The sequence below is a fragment of the Lupinus angustifolius genome, chromosome LG12 (genome assembly GCF_001865875.1).
Source record: "Lupinus angustifolius cultivar Tanjil chromosome LG12, LupAngTanjil_v1.0, whole genome shotgun sequence".
NCBI lineage: Eukaryota > Viridiplantae > Streptophyta > Magnoliopsida > Fabales > Fabaceae > Lupinus > Lupinus angustifolius.
The window spans coordinates 8,266,900-8,282,126 of NC_032020.1; the positions used below are offsets into that span (position 1 = coordinate 8,266,900).

General features: G+C 35.8%; 2 protein-coding genes across 2 annotated transcripts in view; one reads left to right on the forward strand and one right to left on the reverse strand.

Annotated features, from left to right (window-relative positions):
- The window catches only part of LOC109362117 (E3 ubiquitin-protein ligase UPL1-like), a 61,887-nt gene that overhangs the window by 21,795 nt on the left and 24,865 nt on the right, over positions 1-15,227 (forward strand). The window contains exon 16 of the mRNA XM_019607692.1: positions 9,409-9,416. The gene's annotated coding sequence lies outside the window, so the exon portion shown is untranslated. The remainder of the gene's footprint in view (positions 1-9,408; positions 9,417-15,227) is intronic.
- LOC109362122 (auxin-induced protein X10A-like) lies at positions 12,300-12,895 on the reverse strand. Its single transcript, XM_019607702.1, has one exon. The coding sequence runs from the start codon at positions 12,673-12,675 to the stop codon at positions 12,406-12,408; it is 270 nt and encodes an 89-aa protein (XP_019463247.1). The 5' UTR covers positions 12,676-12,895; the 3' UTR covers positions 12,300-12,405.

Consider the following 15,227-nt stretch of genomic DNA (forward strand, 5'->3'; position numbering starts at 1 on the left):
GTATCTATATATCCATGAATATTACCTTTCAGGAAACAAAATCCTTTTACCCCAGTCCTCAACTTCAGGGGAGAGTAGTAAAGAAGTTGAGTCTCTTGATGCCTTTCTCTTTCTCCCTCTAATTCAGAAGAAGCCTTCTACCACTGAGGACAAAATACCAGTGCAGAATCATGAACCAATAATAATACAAGTGCATAATAATGAGGACAAATATAAGAAAAAGTACCAACGGAGAAGTAAACCCGTCCTGGTCCAACAACAACAGCAACAAGTTCAATCGTCTTCACCTAAGGTAAGTAATGAGCCTCCTAATTCTAATGAGCCTACTGTTGATGATTTACCTATTGCCTTAAGAAAAAGAAAACGATCATGTACCAAGTACCCCATATCACAATTTGTGTCTACTAAAAATCTATTTGTGCAACATCAGAGTTTTATTTAAGCTATTGAATCTATTAGAATCTCTACCTCAGTACAAGAAGCATTAAAAGATAAGAATTGAATTCAAGCCATGAATGAAGAGATGAATGCACTGGAGAAAAATAAGACTTGGGAGATTGTTAAGAAACCAAAGGACAGTAGGTCGCAAGTGAATATATATTGTGAAGTACTGATCTGATGGCACACTGGACAGGTATAAGGTAAGGCTAGTTGCAAAGGGATACACCCAGACATATGAAATTGACTATGAGGAGACATTTACCCCAGTGGCAAAAATGAATATTGTAAGGATCATTCTTTCCTTAGCGGCTCAATTCAATTGGGAGTTGCAACAGTTTGATGTAAAGAATGCTTTCTTGCATAGAGATTTAGAGGAAGAAGTGTATATGGAGATTTCATCTGGATAAGGCCCTACCTCGGGAAGGAATAAAATTTGCAGATTAAAGAAGGCCATATATGGCTCAAACAATCTTCTCGAACATGGTTTGGGAGGTTTACACAAGGCATAGTATTCTTAGGGTATAGACAAAGCTAAACTTATCATACTCTCTTTATAAAACATTGTTAAAAACGACAAACTCACTCTTTTGTTGGTCTATGTAGATGATATGATTATTGTAGGGAATGATGACATTGACAAATAGAACATGTAAAAGGGTTGGCGGACCAGTTTGAAATGAAGGACCTAGGGAAGCTGAAATATTTCCTAGGAATAGTGATGGCATACTTGAAACAATGCATTTTCATTTCTCAAAGGAAATATGTGCTTGATCTTCTTAAATAGACTGATAAGGATGTTGTGAATACCCATTTTTGTCTGTCCATAATATTTTTTTTCAAAAAATGACAAATAAATAATATAAATATTTTTAGGGTATTTTATATCAAAAAATGATATTTTTTAAGTATTCCAAATTACCCACAATATTACTAAACCACCCCTAACACCACAACCATCCACCTTCTCTCTCTTAGTGTTAGGGTTGTTAGCTTTGTATATATCTGCATAAGACTTTGTCTTTGAAGACCCTAACATTCACATACATTCTTTGGCAAATTTATGTATCTGATGTAATTTGACCAGAAAATTACAAATGTAGTGTAACTTTTGTACTTATTATGAGAGTAATGTATTTTTATTGAAATCGTCCACCATAGAGCCGATTTTCCGCTTTTTTTCTCTTGGTCCCACACAACTCGGCAACAAGGTTGAAATTTTTTTTTTAAATAATTTGTAGGAAAATCGTTGATGGGGAAAGAGTTTTCCTCCTTTTTTTAATAATAAATCCTTGGATAAATCGTGAATGCTGTTGGAGTTTTTTTTAACAAAAATACATTACTCCCATAATTATAAGTACTTCTGTTCAAATTACACCATATATGTAAATTTGCCTACATTCTCTACCATCATCAACCCATGACTTAGATCTCAACAGAAAAACAATCTCAATAAAAAAAACTTTGTGTCAGCATCAATATCTTCCTCCTCTCACCCAACATCCTTCGTCATCAAACAACCTCCTCCAACCAAAAAACGGACAACCTAAAAATCTCTCTTGCACAGCAACCCAAGAACCATTCAACAACAAACCCAAAAAAATCCTCAACATTCAAAATATATGATCCATTCCATACCAAAAAAAAAAAAACAACAGTGGTAACTAGCAAATACCTGGAGATCCAGTCCAAAAAAAATCACAGGCAGAAGGAAAGAAGAGTTATGGGTTTCACAAAAGGTAGTAGCAAAAGAGGCATAGACACTAAAGCTTACAGCTAAGTAGTTTAGTCTACATTACAACTATCATCATTTCATTCCTCTTTTTATCACTACCTTTTATCAATCTATATTATCAACTTGAAATCTCTCTTTCAAATTCTTCACTGTAAATTTCCCAAAACTATTCTCCTTCATCAATTAGTGTCATCTTCCAATGTCAACCTAGCGACCACCATGGATATTGATCATCACGTGAGGAAGATGAAGTAGCCAAGTTAGGGATTCCATTCCTTTTTTCTATTGTTTCTAATCTTTGAATACTCACCGTGAAGAGAGCAATTCACTTTTAATATAGATTTGTGTATTAGTTTATTTCCTTTGTTAAAATGTATAACCTGTAACCTAATAAGCTATGGCCTGTTAAGTGGCTCATATATATTTGTTTTCATTCTTTAATGATTAGGCCAACAAAGACTTGTATGGAAAATATGTTTACGTATATATTGATTAGGACAATTGTTTTTGTAACTTATTCAAGTAACTCTTCTGGATTATTAAAAAAAAAAGTAGTAATAGTAAAAAGATTTTAGAAAAATATGTTTACATAACAATTTCTTTATCAATGTTTATAAAAATGTATAAAGTATAAACGTTTTTGGGATTAATCAAAGGATGAAGGCAGGTTGTGGTAACACTTCTTATCCTCATATCATTCTTAAATGGTCGCGTACAACACTTCTTTTCGCTCGATTAATTCATAAATAAATAATAAAAACAAAAAAATATATTATAATTATTTTCAAACCTTTTTAAAATGGGATGCGGTGTGGATATTAATCTCTGCTGCTTCACTTTTTTTTTTTAAGAAGTTAATTATTTTACCAACAAACTATTTTAAAATAAAGAACTACACGTAGCCTTGATTCCCTATCTAAAAGAGGGATACATATGACCAAAGTTCATCTTGTCAGGTACAATAATAAAAAATAAATAAATTTGTTCCATTTGATAATTAATTAAATAACTAAATAGATTAAAAAAAAAATTTATTTTTCACAATTCAATTTTAAATAAACTAAGGGTATTTAAATCATGCAATCGACAAGGTGTTAATACCTTCCTCGATCTGTAATCAACTCCCGAACCTAGATATCAAAATTCAAAGCCCAATGTGATTGGGCTAAAATATTTTTCTACATTCTAACCATAAAATGTAGTGGCGACTCCAAGATGTCGCATAGGTAAAAATCAGGGCGCGAAAGATTAAAACCACTAAAGTACCTATGGAGCAAAATCACAAGATTGGGAACGAATGGGAGAGTCCAACAGTGGACAAGGCCCAGTACTAGGGACTCGTTGGAAAACTCATCTATCTATCCCACACTAGGCCTGACATAGCATATCCTATTAGTATTGTAAGTTAGTTCATGCATGACCCACGAGAAAGTCACTCACAGGCAGTGAATAGGATCTTGCAATATCTGAAGGCAATTCCAGGGAGAGGACTACTCTTCAAGAAAGGGGAGCATTTGTCTATGAAAGTTTATACAGATGCAGATTATGCAGGGTCAATGATTAATAGAAGGTCCACCAATGAATATTGTATGTTCCTAGGTGGAAATTTAGTGACAAGGAGGAGTCAGAAGTAAAACGTAGTTGCAAGATCAAGTGCAGAGGCATAATTTAGAGCACTGGCTCAAGGGATTTGTGAATTATTATAGATGAATGTCATATACTATATGATTTAAAAATAAAGTACGAGTCTCCTATGAGACTTTTCTGTGATAATAAATCTGCAATTAGTATTGCTCACAATCTAGTCCAACACGACATAACAAAACACATAGAAATAGACCGACACTTTATTAAAGAAAAATTGGATAGTGGTCTTATTTCTACACAATATGTTCCTTCGGGACTTCAGTTGGCAGATGTGTTCACGAAGGGACTTCCCTCAGAGCGATTTAGAGATCTTACTTCCAAGCTGGGAATGATAGATATTTATTCACCAGCTTGAGGGGAAGTGTTATAATATGGGGAGATTCTTATTATCATTAGAAGATCTGTTTTTTATTTATATTTTAATTAGGAGATTTGTACATACTATAATATTAATCAGGAGATAAGTCCATATTATTTATTTTCTTAATTAGGATCTGTTGTTTAACAAGGATTATTCTCCTTGTTTCAAGTTTTCTTATATTAAAGCAAGTGGCACTTCCATGCTTTTGTAAATTGTAAGACAAACTTCAGAAGGTTGGGCTTGTGTGATGCCTGTATAAATCCAGGCTTCATGACTATAGAACTTTTGAAACATCAATGAATTTCTCAATCCAAGACAGGATTAGGATTAAACTATAAAACCCAAATTTTGTGAAAAAAACTTGTTTAATGTTTGAATGCCTATTGTCCGTGACAGTAACTTGTTATTGTGTAGTTAATGGAATAGCATGACAACACTGTCACATAGACATGTTGTACTATGGTCTAAACCAAAAAATAGGGACTAAAAACGAAAGAGAGTTAGTATTAGGGATCAGAGTCACTAATTTCTATGTTTGTAGGATGCAAAATCACACCCTTCAATGTGACTTGAAGCTCATTCAAGCAGAAGTGGTGTCTAATATTTGTTCATATACACCAAGAACAATACAATGAGCTTGTGCAGGACAGAAATTTTTGAATTCTTATTGTGACTTGTATTGCTTGAGAATGCCATAATGAGTATATGTTAAGGGTATTTCTATAATTAGAAGTAGTTAGTTACTAGTTAGTTTTGGTGGGAAAGTTAGTTACTAGGAAGGAACTTGTATAAGTAACTTGTAGTACAAGTTACCTAGATATCTCAATTTTTCTAAAAGAATTCTTCTTGTAATCTTTCATTCATTCACATTGATTCTAATAAGAAGTTCAGATTCATTCCTCAATCTCTACTCCTTATTTCCTTTTCATTTTCGAGTTCTTGCTAGAATTCCTAAATCCATAAACAACCATAACAATTGGTATCTAAAGCCAAAAAAAAATTCGGGGAAGGTATCATGGCTGAGGTAACAAGGATGCAGGCTGCAGCTAGGGAGATGGAGGAGAGGGTGGAGAGTCGTATCTCCGAGAGGCTAGAGCTGAAATTGGCAGAACTTGCGGGGTCGTTACAAAGAACACTGAGAGAGTCAGTGAAACTATCCATCGAGGAGTTGTGCCAGAAGCATGGTGATGAAGAAGGATCTTCTTGGAAGAGTAGAACCAACCAAGGAGATCGAGGGTTTAAACAAGATAAATCTTGTCACTACTCTGACCATACGAGGTTATCAAGAATTGACTTCCCCAAATTCAATGGTGATAACGTGAAGGAGTGGGTGTATCAGTGTGAAACTTTTTTCTTGATTGATGATAAACCAGAGGAGGTAAAGATCAAATTGATAATTATGCATTTTGAGGGAAAAACATTGAAACGACACCATGCCTATGTCAAATCTTTATGGAACAATCTGCCTAGGTGGGGAGAGTATGTGAAGGTGTTGATGGAGAGATTTGGTGAAGTTTGTGATGATCCTATGGTAGAATTGATGAAGTTGAGGCAGAAAGGGACCATTGGGGAGTATCATGAGGAGTTTGATGCAATTATCACCAGATGGACCTCCCTGCGGATTACACATTGAGTTGTTTTTTGGGAAGTTTGAGGAATGATATTCAGATGATGGTGAGAATGTTCCAACCCCAATCAGTGAGGAAGGCTTTCACCTTGGCAAAATTGTAGGAATCTTCTAATAATAGCAATGCTCAAGTGGGTCTTTCATTGAAAAGCAGGCACTTACCAACCATCAAGACTGCGCAAACTCTAAAGCAACCATATCAGCCAAGCTCTAGTGACACAGAACAGGTTAAAACCAAACCAAGATTGGCTAGGAACTTGTCACCTGCATTCATGAATGAAAGAAGGGCCAAAGGATTGTGCTACTTTTGTGATGAACCTTATTAAGTAGAACATGGGTTGACCCACAAGAAGTTGCAAATTCATCTCTTGGAGGTGGAGGAAGAAGTAGGGGGTGAAGTATAGGAGTTAGAGCCAATGCATGAGGACACCTGTGTGCAAGTGGAGGAGCCTCAAATTTCAGTGAATGCTTTAACATGGGTAGCTAATTTCAGAACCATGCGTGTCATTTGGAAGTATCAAAAGAGACCTTTACACATATTGATTGATAGTGGTAGCACACATAACTTCTTGGATATCAATAGAGCCAAATAGTTAGGGTGCAAGATTGATGATTTGCAGCATCTCATGGTCAGTGTAGCAGATTGGACAAAGGTGAAAATTTCATCAGTGGTCAAGAGCTTTAGTTGAGTTATATAGGATACTACATTCACATATGATGTGTTGCTTGTTCCGCTAGGATGTTGTGATGTAGTTTTGGGAGTGGAATGGCTTGTGACATTAGGAGATATCACTTGGAATTTTGATAAACTGAGGATGGAGTTTTCAGTTCAAGGCGGAAGGCATGTTCTTAGAGGAGCAACACAAATGGGGTATAAACTTGTAAAGGATCACAGTGTGGAAAAGTTGTTAGACAAGGGGGTGCAACTGTCAATGATACAAGCAGTTGTTGGAGAGGGATATTTGTTACAATCCTTAACTACTCATGCATCTCAAGATCAGGTTCAGGGTCCTATTGAGCAGCTTTTGGACAAGTATGTGGATCTCTTCTCTACTCCAACACCGTTACCACCTCCAAGGGAAGGGCATGATCACAAAATTCCCCTGATGCATGCTTGTGACCCAGTGAACAAAAGACCTTACAGGTATGCTAAACGACAGAAGGATATAATTGATAAAATAGTTCAAGAGTTATTGCAGTCAGGGGTGATTCAATGTAGTAATAGCCCTTATGCAAGCCCTGTGATTTTGGTAGGCAAGAATAATGGATCTTGGAGATTGTGTGTTGATTACAAGGAGCTGAATAAGGGTACTATCAAAGACAGATTTCCCATTCCCTTGGTAGATGACTTAATGGATGAGTTGTATGGGTCTTCTATCTTTTCTAAGATAGACTTGAGGACATTGTATCACTAAGTAAGGATGGATCCCACAGACATTCATAAAAAAACTTTCAGGACACATAGTGGGCATTTTGAATACTTGGTCATGCTTTTTGGCCTCACAAATGTCCCTGCAACATTTTAGGGCTTAATGAACTCTGTCTTTTAAGAGCTTCTGAGGAAATTTCTCTTGGTATTCTTTGATGACATCCTCATCTATAGTAACAACTTGGAGGAGCATTTAATCCATTTAGAAAGAGTTTTGAATGTAATGAGAAAGAACATGTTGTTTGCCAAACAATCCAAATGCTATTTTGGGGTGCAGAGAGTTGAGTACTTAGGCCATTTCATTTCAGCAGAGGGGGTAGCAACTGATCCTGCTAAGGTTCAAGCTGTTCAAGAGTGGCCTATACCTTCATCTATCAAACAGTTGAGAGGAATCTTGGGTTTAGCTGGATATTATAAAAGATTTGTAAAAAAACTATGGTGTAGTAGCTAGACCATTGACTGATATGCTCAAGAAAGATGAGTTCAGGTGGTCTGAGGAAGTTAAATCTTCATTTTTTCAGCTAAAACAATTATTATCTCAAACACCAGTATTGGCCTTACCTGAATTTTCTCAAGAGTTTGTCGTCATGGTGGATGCTTCAGGCCATGGAATTGAAGTTGTTCTAATGCAACAACACCATCCAATTGCTTTCATCAGCAGGGTATTTAATCAACAACAGAGATCCTTATCAACTTATGAGAAGGAATTGGTAGCAGTGGTATTTGCAGTGCAAAAGTGGAGACACTACCTCTTGAACAAACATTTTCTCATTAGAATAGATCATAGAAGCTTGAAATATATGTTGGACCAGAGACTTACCACTGCCTTTCAACAGAAATGGTTGGTCAAATTGATGGAATTCGATTTTTCAATAGAATTCAAGCAAGGTCGAGACAATGTAGTTGTTGATGCTTTGTCAAGAATGGAAGAAGTAGAATGTTTGGCATTGGTGGTTCATAATCTACAGTCTGATATTATGGATAGGATCAAGACTACTTGGTCTTATGATCCAGGCCTTGTTAGGATCATAACTTAGTTGCAATCAGACCCAAGTTTGCACAAACATCACACTTGGCTCAGGGGTGAATTGAGAAGAAATGGGAGGATAGTAGTGGGACAAGACACTACTCTCAGACAGAAATTATTGCACTGGTTTCACAACTCTGCAGTAGGAGGTCATTCGGGTAGGAATGCTACTACTAAAAGAGTCAAGGCAGTGATACATTGGAAGGGAATGAATAAAGACATCAAGTATTTCATCCAACAGTGTTCAGAATGCCAGAGATCCTGGTCATGTATGGCAACATATCACTATGGACTTCATAGAGGGACTTCCTAACTCTTAAGGTAAGCAGGTCATATTTTGTGGTAGTTGATAGACTTAGCAAGGTTGCTCATTTCATGAACTTGGCACATCCTTCCACTGCTGGGACTGTAGCTCAATCTTATATGGACAATGTCTTCAAGTTACATGATTTTCCTGATTCCATCACAAGTGATAGAGATCCAATCTTTATATGTCAATTTTGGCAAGAATTCATGGCATTCCAAGGAGATCAGCTCAATCTATCTACTGCTTACCACCCTCAAACAAATGGACAATCAGAGGTAGTGAATAAATGCCTTGAAACTTATTTGAGGTGTATGTGTATTGATTCTCCTCGCCAGTGGTCTAAGTGGTTGTCTCTAGCTGAATGGTGGTATAATACTACCTACCATACTTCCATAAAGGCCACACCATATAAAGTAGTCTATGGACAGCCACCCCCTGCATATCTTCCTTACCTGCCTGGTGAATCTAAGGTGCAATTGGTAGATAGGAGTTTGGCAAAAAGAGAATAGATGCTTAAGGTCCTCAAGTTCCATTTGATGAGGGCTCAAAACAGGATGAAACAGATAGCTGACAAGCATAGGAGTGATAGACAATTCCTTGTAGGGGATTTGGTTTATGTGAAGCTTCACTCTTATAGACAAATTTCGGTGGCTGCAAGGGGGAATGAGAAGTTGGCACCAAAATACTTTGGTCCATTTCCAGTATTGAGCAAGGTGGGAGCAGTTGCATACAAGGTGCAGCTTCCAAGTCATTCCAAAGTGCATAATGTCTTTCATGTGTCACAATTGAAGAAGCATGTTGGTCAAGTTCCTATTTCTTCATTCATGCCTACACAAGTTGATGAAGTCACTGATCCTAAGGCACCAGAAGCCATATTAGATAAAATGACTGTGAAGAGGGGAGGAAAAGTTATCACCAAGGTTTTGGTTCAATGGAATCACCAACTTCCCGAAGATGCTACTTGGGAGTTCTATTTCAATTTGTGTAAAAAGTTTCCTAGTTTCCATTCTTGAGGTCAAGAAATGTTCTATGGGGAGGGCTATGTTAAGGGCATTTATGTAATTAGAAGTAGTTAGCTACTAGTTAGTTTTGGTGGGAAAGTTAGTTACTAGGAAGGAATTTGTATAAGTAACTTGTAATACAAGTTACCTAGATATCTCAATTTTTCTAAAAGAATTCTTCTTGTAATCTTTCATTCATTCATTCACATTGATTCTAATAAGAAGTTCAGAATCATTTCTTAATCTCTACTCCTTATTTCCTTTTCATTTTCGAGTTCTTGTTAGAATTCCTAAATCCATAAACAATCATAACAGTATAATAAATATAAAGGTGTTCTATTTTTGTGTGGAAACAATTCTATGCCGAAATGAATGGTTGAGGGGCTATTTGATGGGGCCAAGTGAGAAAGAAGGGATCATGATACATGAGGTATCACATGGCATTGTCTAGTCTTCAATGTCTCTATCAAATATTACTTTAGATTTGAGGATCCATGCCAACCTAGTTGCCTCCTTCATAAATAGACTTACACAGCCAATAAGCTAATAAATACAAAGCTGATGTAATGACTTACTTCAAAACAGCACATATGGTTTTCATATTGATAAACTACCAGCTCTAAGAATCTGATATATAGGCCATGAAATCTCACTGGTAGCTATTAAATAATGGATTTGGAGGCAATAAAAGATCACATTTTGTGACATTATCCTAAGTTCCAAACTTCACTGGTACTGGGAAGACATGAAATATGGTCCACACTTTGTGCATTTATTTGTTATTACACCCTCCCTATAACCAAAATAGATCAAGAGTAATATTTGTTATATTTTCTAAGCAAGACAAGCTTTAAAGGGTTGTGTGGAAGCGGTGTATCAAATTGAGGACCGCATCACGTGATGCGGCCGTAATATTGTGGTTGTGGTGACCGCCGCAACCGCATCACGCCGCAATTGCAGTGTGATACCGAATCATAGTGATGCGACTGCAATAGGCCGTAACGCAATCGCATCGGACTGCATTTGGACCGCATTAGGCCGCAACACAACCGCATCAATGTCAAAAATATGTTTTTACTCAAAAAATAATTCACACCGCAACGGCAGCAATCCGCATCGCAACAACCGCAATGATCGCAATCGCAATAACCACTACTGCAATCGCGACCACAATTTAAAACATTGTGTGGATACGTAGATAATTACTTATAAGTTATAACTGAACCTCATAAAATATTCAAAATTTAAATTTGGAGCTTTTGTTGATTTGCTCTATGGCTCTGACCAGATGAAGATATAGTCATATAGTTGATTGAGCCAACTATAGTTTGTGAACTTTGCTAAGGTCTTAAAATTGAGCACTTTGAAAATTTGTAGAGCCTATCAAGATAATATACAATTGTTGATTTGTTAAGCACTAATCTAATTCTGTTCTTTTCTAATTTTCTACTTCGACCATTGAGCTGGTTAGAATCAAGTTTTAATTAAATTTCAATTGGTGACATTTTCTAATATTGTAATTAAAAAAAGGAACACTTGAATAGTTGAATTCATGGTTATTACACAAAACAAAGAATATATCCACTGAATTTGTCATTCTGATAATTTAGACTTTTGTATTGTACAAAATTTCACTGCTAATCTACTATGAGAGATTTATAGCCAGTTTATTTGAGAAGTTATATGTTGGGCGATATTTTCGCTGCAAGGAATTGTAAAACTCATATCCAAACTTTTGCTCGGCTTGGTTCAACAAGTCTCCGAATAATGGTGCGTTGAAGTATGATATTGAGATAAAAAACTGCTTATGTTTCTTTCCAAAATATACTGCGAGGTACTCCTTTGGGATTTCTATACATTTTAAAGATATTTGGCTAGCAACAAATGATGCCTCCGAATTGCAGGTGACCTCTTATATGCAAGAAACCGACGTGTTTGTGTTTCCATTGTCATACTTGACTTAACCATCATTCCAAGACTTGCTGAGTCAAGCCAAGGAAGAATTTGGGTATGACCAATTCCATCCAATAGATAGTCTCACAATTCCTTATAGAGAAGATGTGTTCTTAGATATTACTTCACACTTTGGTAGCTGCTAAACTTATTAACATAAAGCTTCACATAGACATAAACACAATTTTTGTAACCCAATATTAGATTGAAAATATTTTCTCTTTTCCTTATCATACTTAATAAATGTACAATATATGAACCATAAATTTATTAGGAAACCATATTCCTTTCATTTTCTCATCAAATCTCAGCATGTTCTGCAAACCAAATACACTGTTTAGTCTAGTATCTTTAGAAGATAAAATAAAATTTCCCCCTCCTGGTCCTATAATAAAATGTAGTCATTTCCTTACTAGAAAAAAAAAACTAGTTACTTGATATGAATGTAGGGGAGGGGGTTACCTTACCTAGTTACTAGGAAATTGAAATAAATTACATCATCTACTTATTTAGCCACAACCACTTGTTATTAGTTATCATAATATATACTGGTTTTGAGTCAATAAGAGACATGATAGAATTTTGAGTAATCCAATCCTTAAGTGAAGTGAGGTATATCTTACTTTCAGTTAGAAGTTATTTTTGAAAAGTAGCTAAAGCACTACAAGGGAAAATAACTTTGAAAAGATTCACTACATAATATGAAAAAACCAATTCAAGTTTGACTAAAAAGGTAAAATATCTATATTCATAACTGTTTCAAGCAATCAATAAGATGCATTTTACAGTTTCCAAAGAAGTATAACAAGAAAGATGAAAGTGTCTGCTATACAATGCCAATTAGCCTCAACTAATCTATATCAGTCTCCTTCGGTAAGACTTATAGTCTATTCAAGCGAGAAGCAATGTCTAAGAAAGCATCCTCCCTGCACGGAATTGTAAGGCCACCCATTGGATGCTCATATCCAAATTCTTCTTCAGCTTCATTAAGTAACACTTGAAATGAAGGTTGATTCAAGTATGAAACTGGAATAACAAAACGCTTCATTTTTGCTCCAACATAGACTGCAAGGTACCCTTTCGGGACTTCCATAGCTTTGGAAGCAATTTGGAATGAAACCCTTCTAATACCAGGTAAGCGAAATCCCATTGTTATATGTTTTGCTACACACCAAGAATTCAAGGACTTGTTTAAGATAGATTATTTTGAAATCTTATTTTTCAAGTGACTTATATTGCTTGAGAATGCCATGATGAGTTGAGTGTATATATAGATAAAATGTGTCCTTATTGTGTGGAAACAATTCTGTACTGAAATGAATGGTTAAGGGGCTATTTGATGGGGTCTAGTAGGAGACAAGGGCTTATGAAAGATCACATGGTATTGTAATATTGTCTACAAGGTGTTTAACAAGGATTGATTTAGATTTGAGGATTGATGCCTAAGTTGTTGTCTCCTTCAGAAAGAGTCTTAACAGACAATAAGATAATAATTGCATAGCTGATGTAATGGCCTACTTGTAATGTTTCAGACATGCTCAAAACATATCACATAGCTTCTAGTATTGGTAAACCACAAGTTATTGGAATCTGATCTATAGAAAATGATATCTATCTGATAGATGTTTAGATAATAGAATCAGAGGTAAGAAAATATCATATTTTTTGTGATAATATCCAAACTAGCATTACTAGTACTTGCAAGACATAAAGCATGGTCCCACAATTGAGGCAACCACTTCAATAATCTCTAAAACAGTAGAAGTTATCCAGTGTGGAGTGGTTATAACTTATATTGATTAGTAGCATCCTCCCTGTAACAAAACTAGTGCAAAACAAAGCATTTCTCGAAATAAAAAGTGGTTCAAGAATGCAGTAAAATTGAAATGATTTCTGCCAATTCAGTGTAAGAATGACTTGTGTTCTGTGGCTTGTAAACTCAGTGACTGATACATATGCATAATGCAAGCTTCTATGTGGTGAGAAATAGAACTCATTAAAACTTATGGTGTTGTCTTAGAGAGGTTTTCGTCAAGGATTACTTGAGAAGTGTACAACAACAACCAAGCTTTTATCCTACTAGGTAGAGCCGGCTACATAGATCAAACAAAACCATTACTTCAGAATTGTGATATAAAAATATATGCCCCACCCTTTTGCAAAATTTGCCTATGAAAATGACCTTGATGGTTTACTTTTCATGTTCTTAGACTTAATATGGTATAGCTTTTCAACTTACATCTATTGTAAGCTGTAATTCAAACTTCAGAGGGTTGTGTGATGCCTTCCTAAATCTAGGATCCATGACTACATAACTTTTGGAACAATGTTTTTCTCTATTGCTAGGCCAGGATTAGGATTCAATTTTAAACACCAAATTTTTTGTGAGCTTCTCTATCTTGGGAGAGGGAACAGTATAATAGAAAATTAAAGACTAGAGAGCAATAACATTCAGAAGTCTTAATTTTGACTTCAATATGTCTTTAGTCTCAATGAACTAAGGAGATTATGATTTTGTTCCTCATAAAGAATGGTTTTGTATCAGTTAAAAGTTTTAAAAAATGGTTTTATATCAGCTCTAAGTCTTGATAAAATAACATAAAATGGCATACAAGATTTAATCAAATAGTAAGCAATGTTATCAACATAAAATCTCATATGATCAAGAACTATTCACGAAATCAAATAGGCTATTCGACATAATTAAAACAAAACAAAATAATGGCATAGCATAAAGAGTCAAAGAAGTCAAGAACTGTTACAAACCATAATGAGTCAATCAAGGACAAATAAGAAGACACAAATAAGTCCTGAAAACAGAAACAACAACTAAATCCAGAAAGTGCCATAAAGAAGAAGTAAACCTAAGGGTAAGATGGCCTAGGTCTAAAGTCTTCTAAACTATGGTTGAGGCGGAGGATGGTCAATCTGATCATCAGGAATAGCAATGTTCTGGTCACCCCGGATAAGCACAGATAACTTCTGAAATTCTGAACAAAACATAGCATTCTGAGCTTCAGCAGTAGATTGAATCATATTCCTCAACTCCTGAAATTTTTTGTCTGAATAGGCAGTCTGACGCTCTTCATACTGTTCCATGCCTGCAAAGTAAGAATCTTTCAACCCTTGGAAGTGAAGATCATACGGTTGTTAAACCGTTGCTCCATAGCTTCCATCTGAGCTAAACCAAAAGCAGAGTTCTGAGGTGCTGTTCCAGAAGACTCCCCCTGAGTTGTAGCATTCTGATTACCCATGTCACCCTGATCATCATTATCGGACAAACCCAGATCAAAAGTAGTGTAGTCCTCCTGATATTGCCAAGTAGTACCATACTTGTATATGCCCATTTTATGAATGAGGCTTTCACCAACCAGATGATCCTTGTCAGTGTACTCAACAATGATGGTGTCAGAAATATCAATGTGCAGATAATCCACAATGCGTGAAATGAAAATACTATAGGGAAGCAGCTTCGACTGAGACAAAGACACACTGTTCATGATTTTCAAAATCTCCTCAGGCCAGTTGATCATTACATTATTCTTTACAGCATACATGAAACGCAAATCATTCACAGTAGGCTGTGCGTGATTTGTATTCCTCTCTACTAGTATGTAAGCAATAACATAATGCAATAGCCTGTTCTCAACAGATAACGACCCAGCTTTGGTCAGTTGACCCTGAATATACAAATGAGGGCCT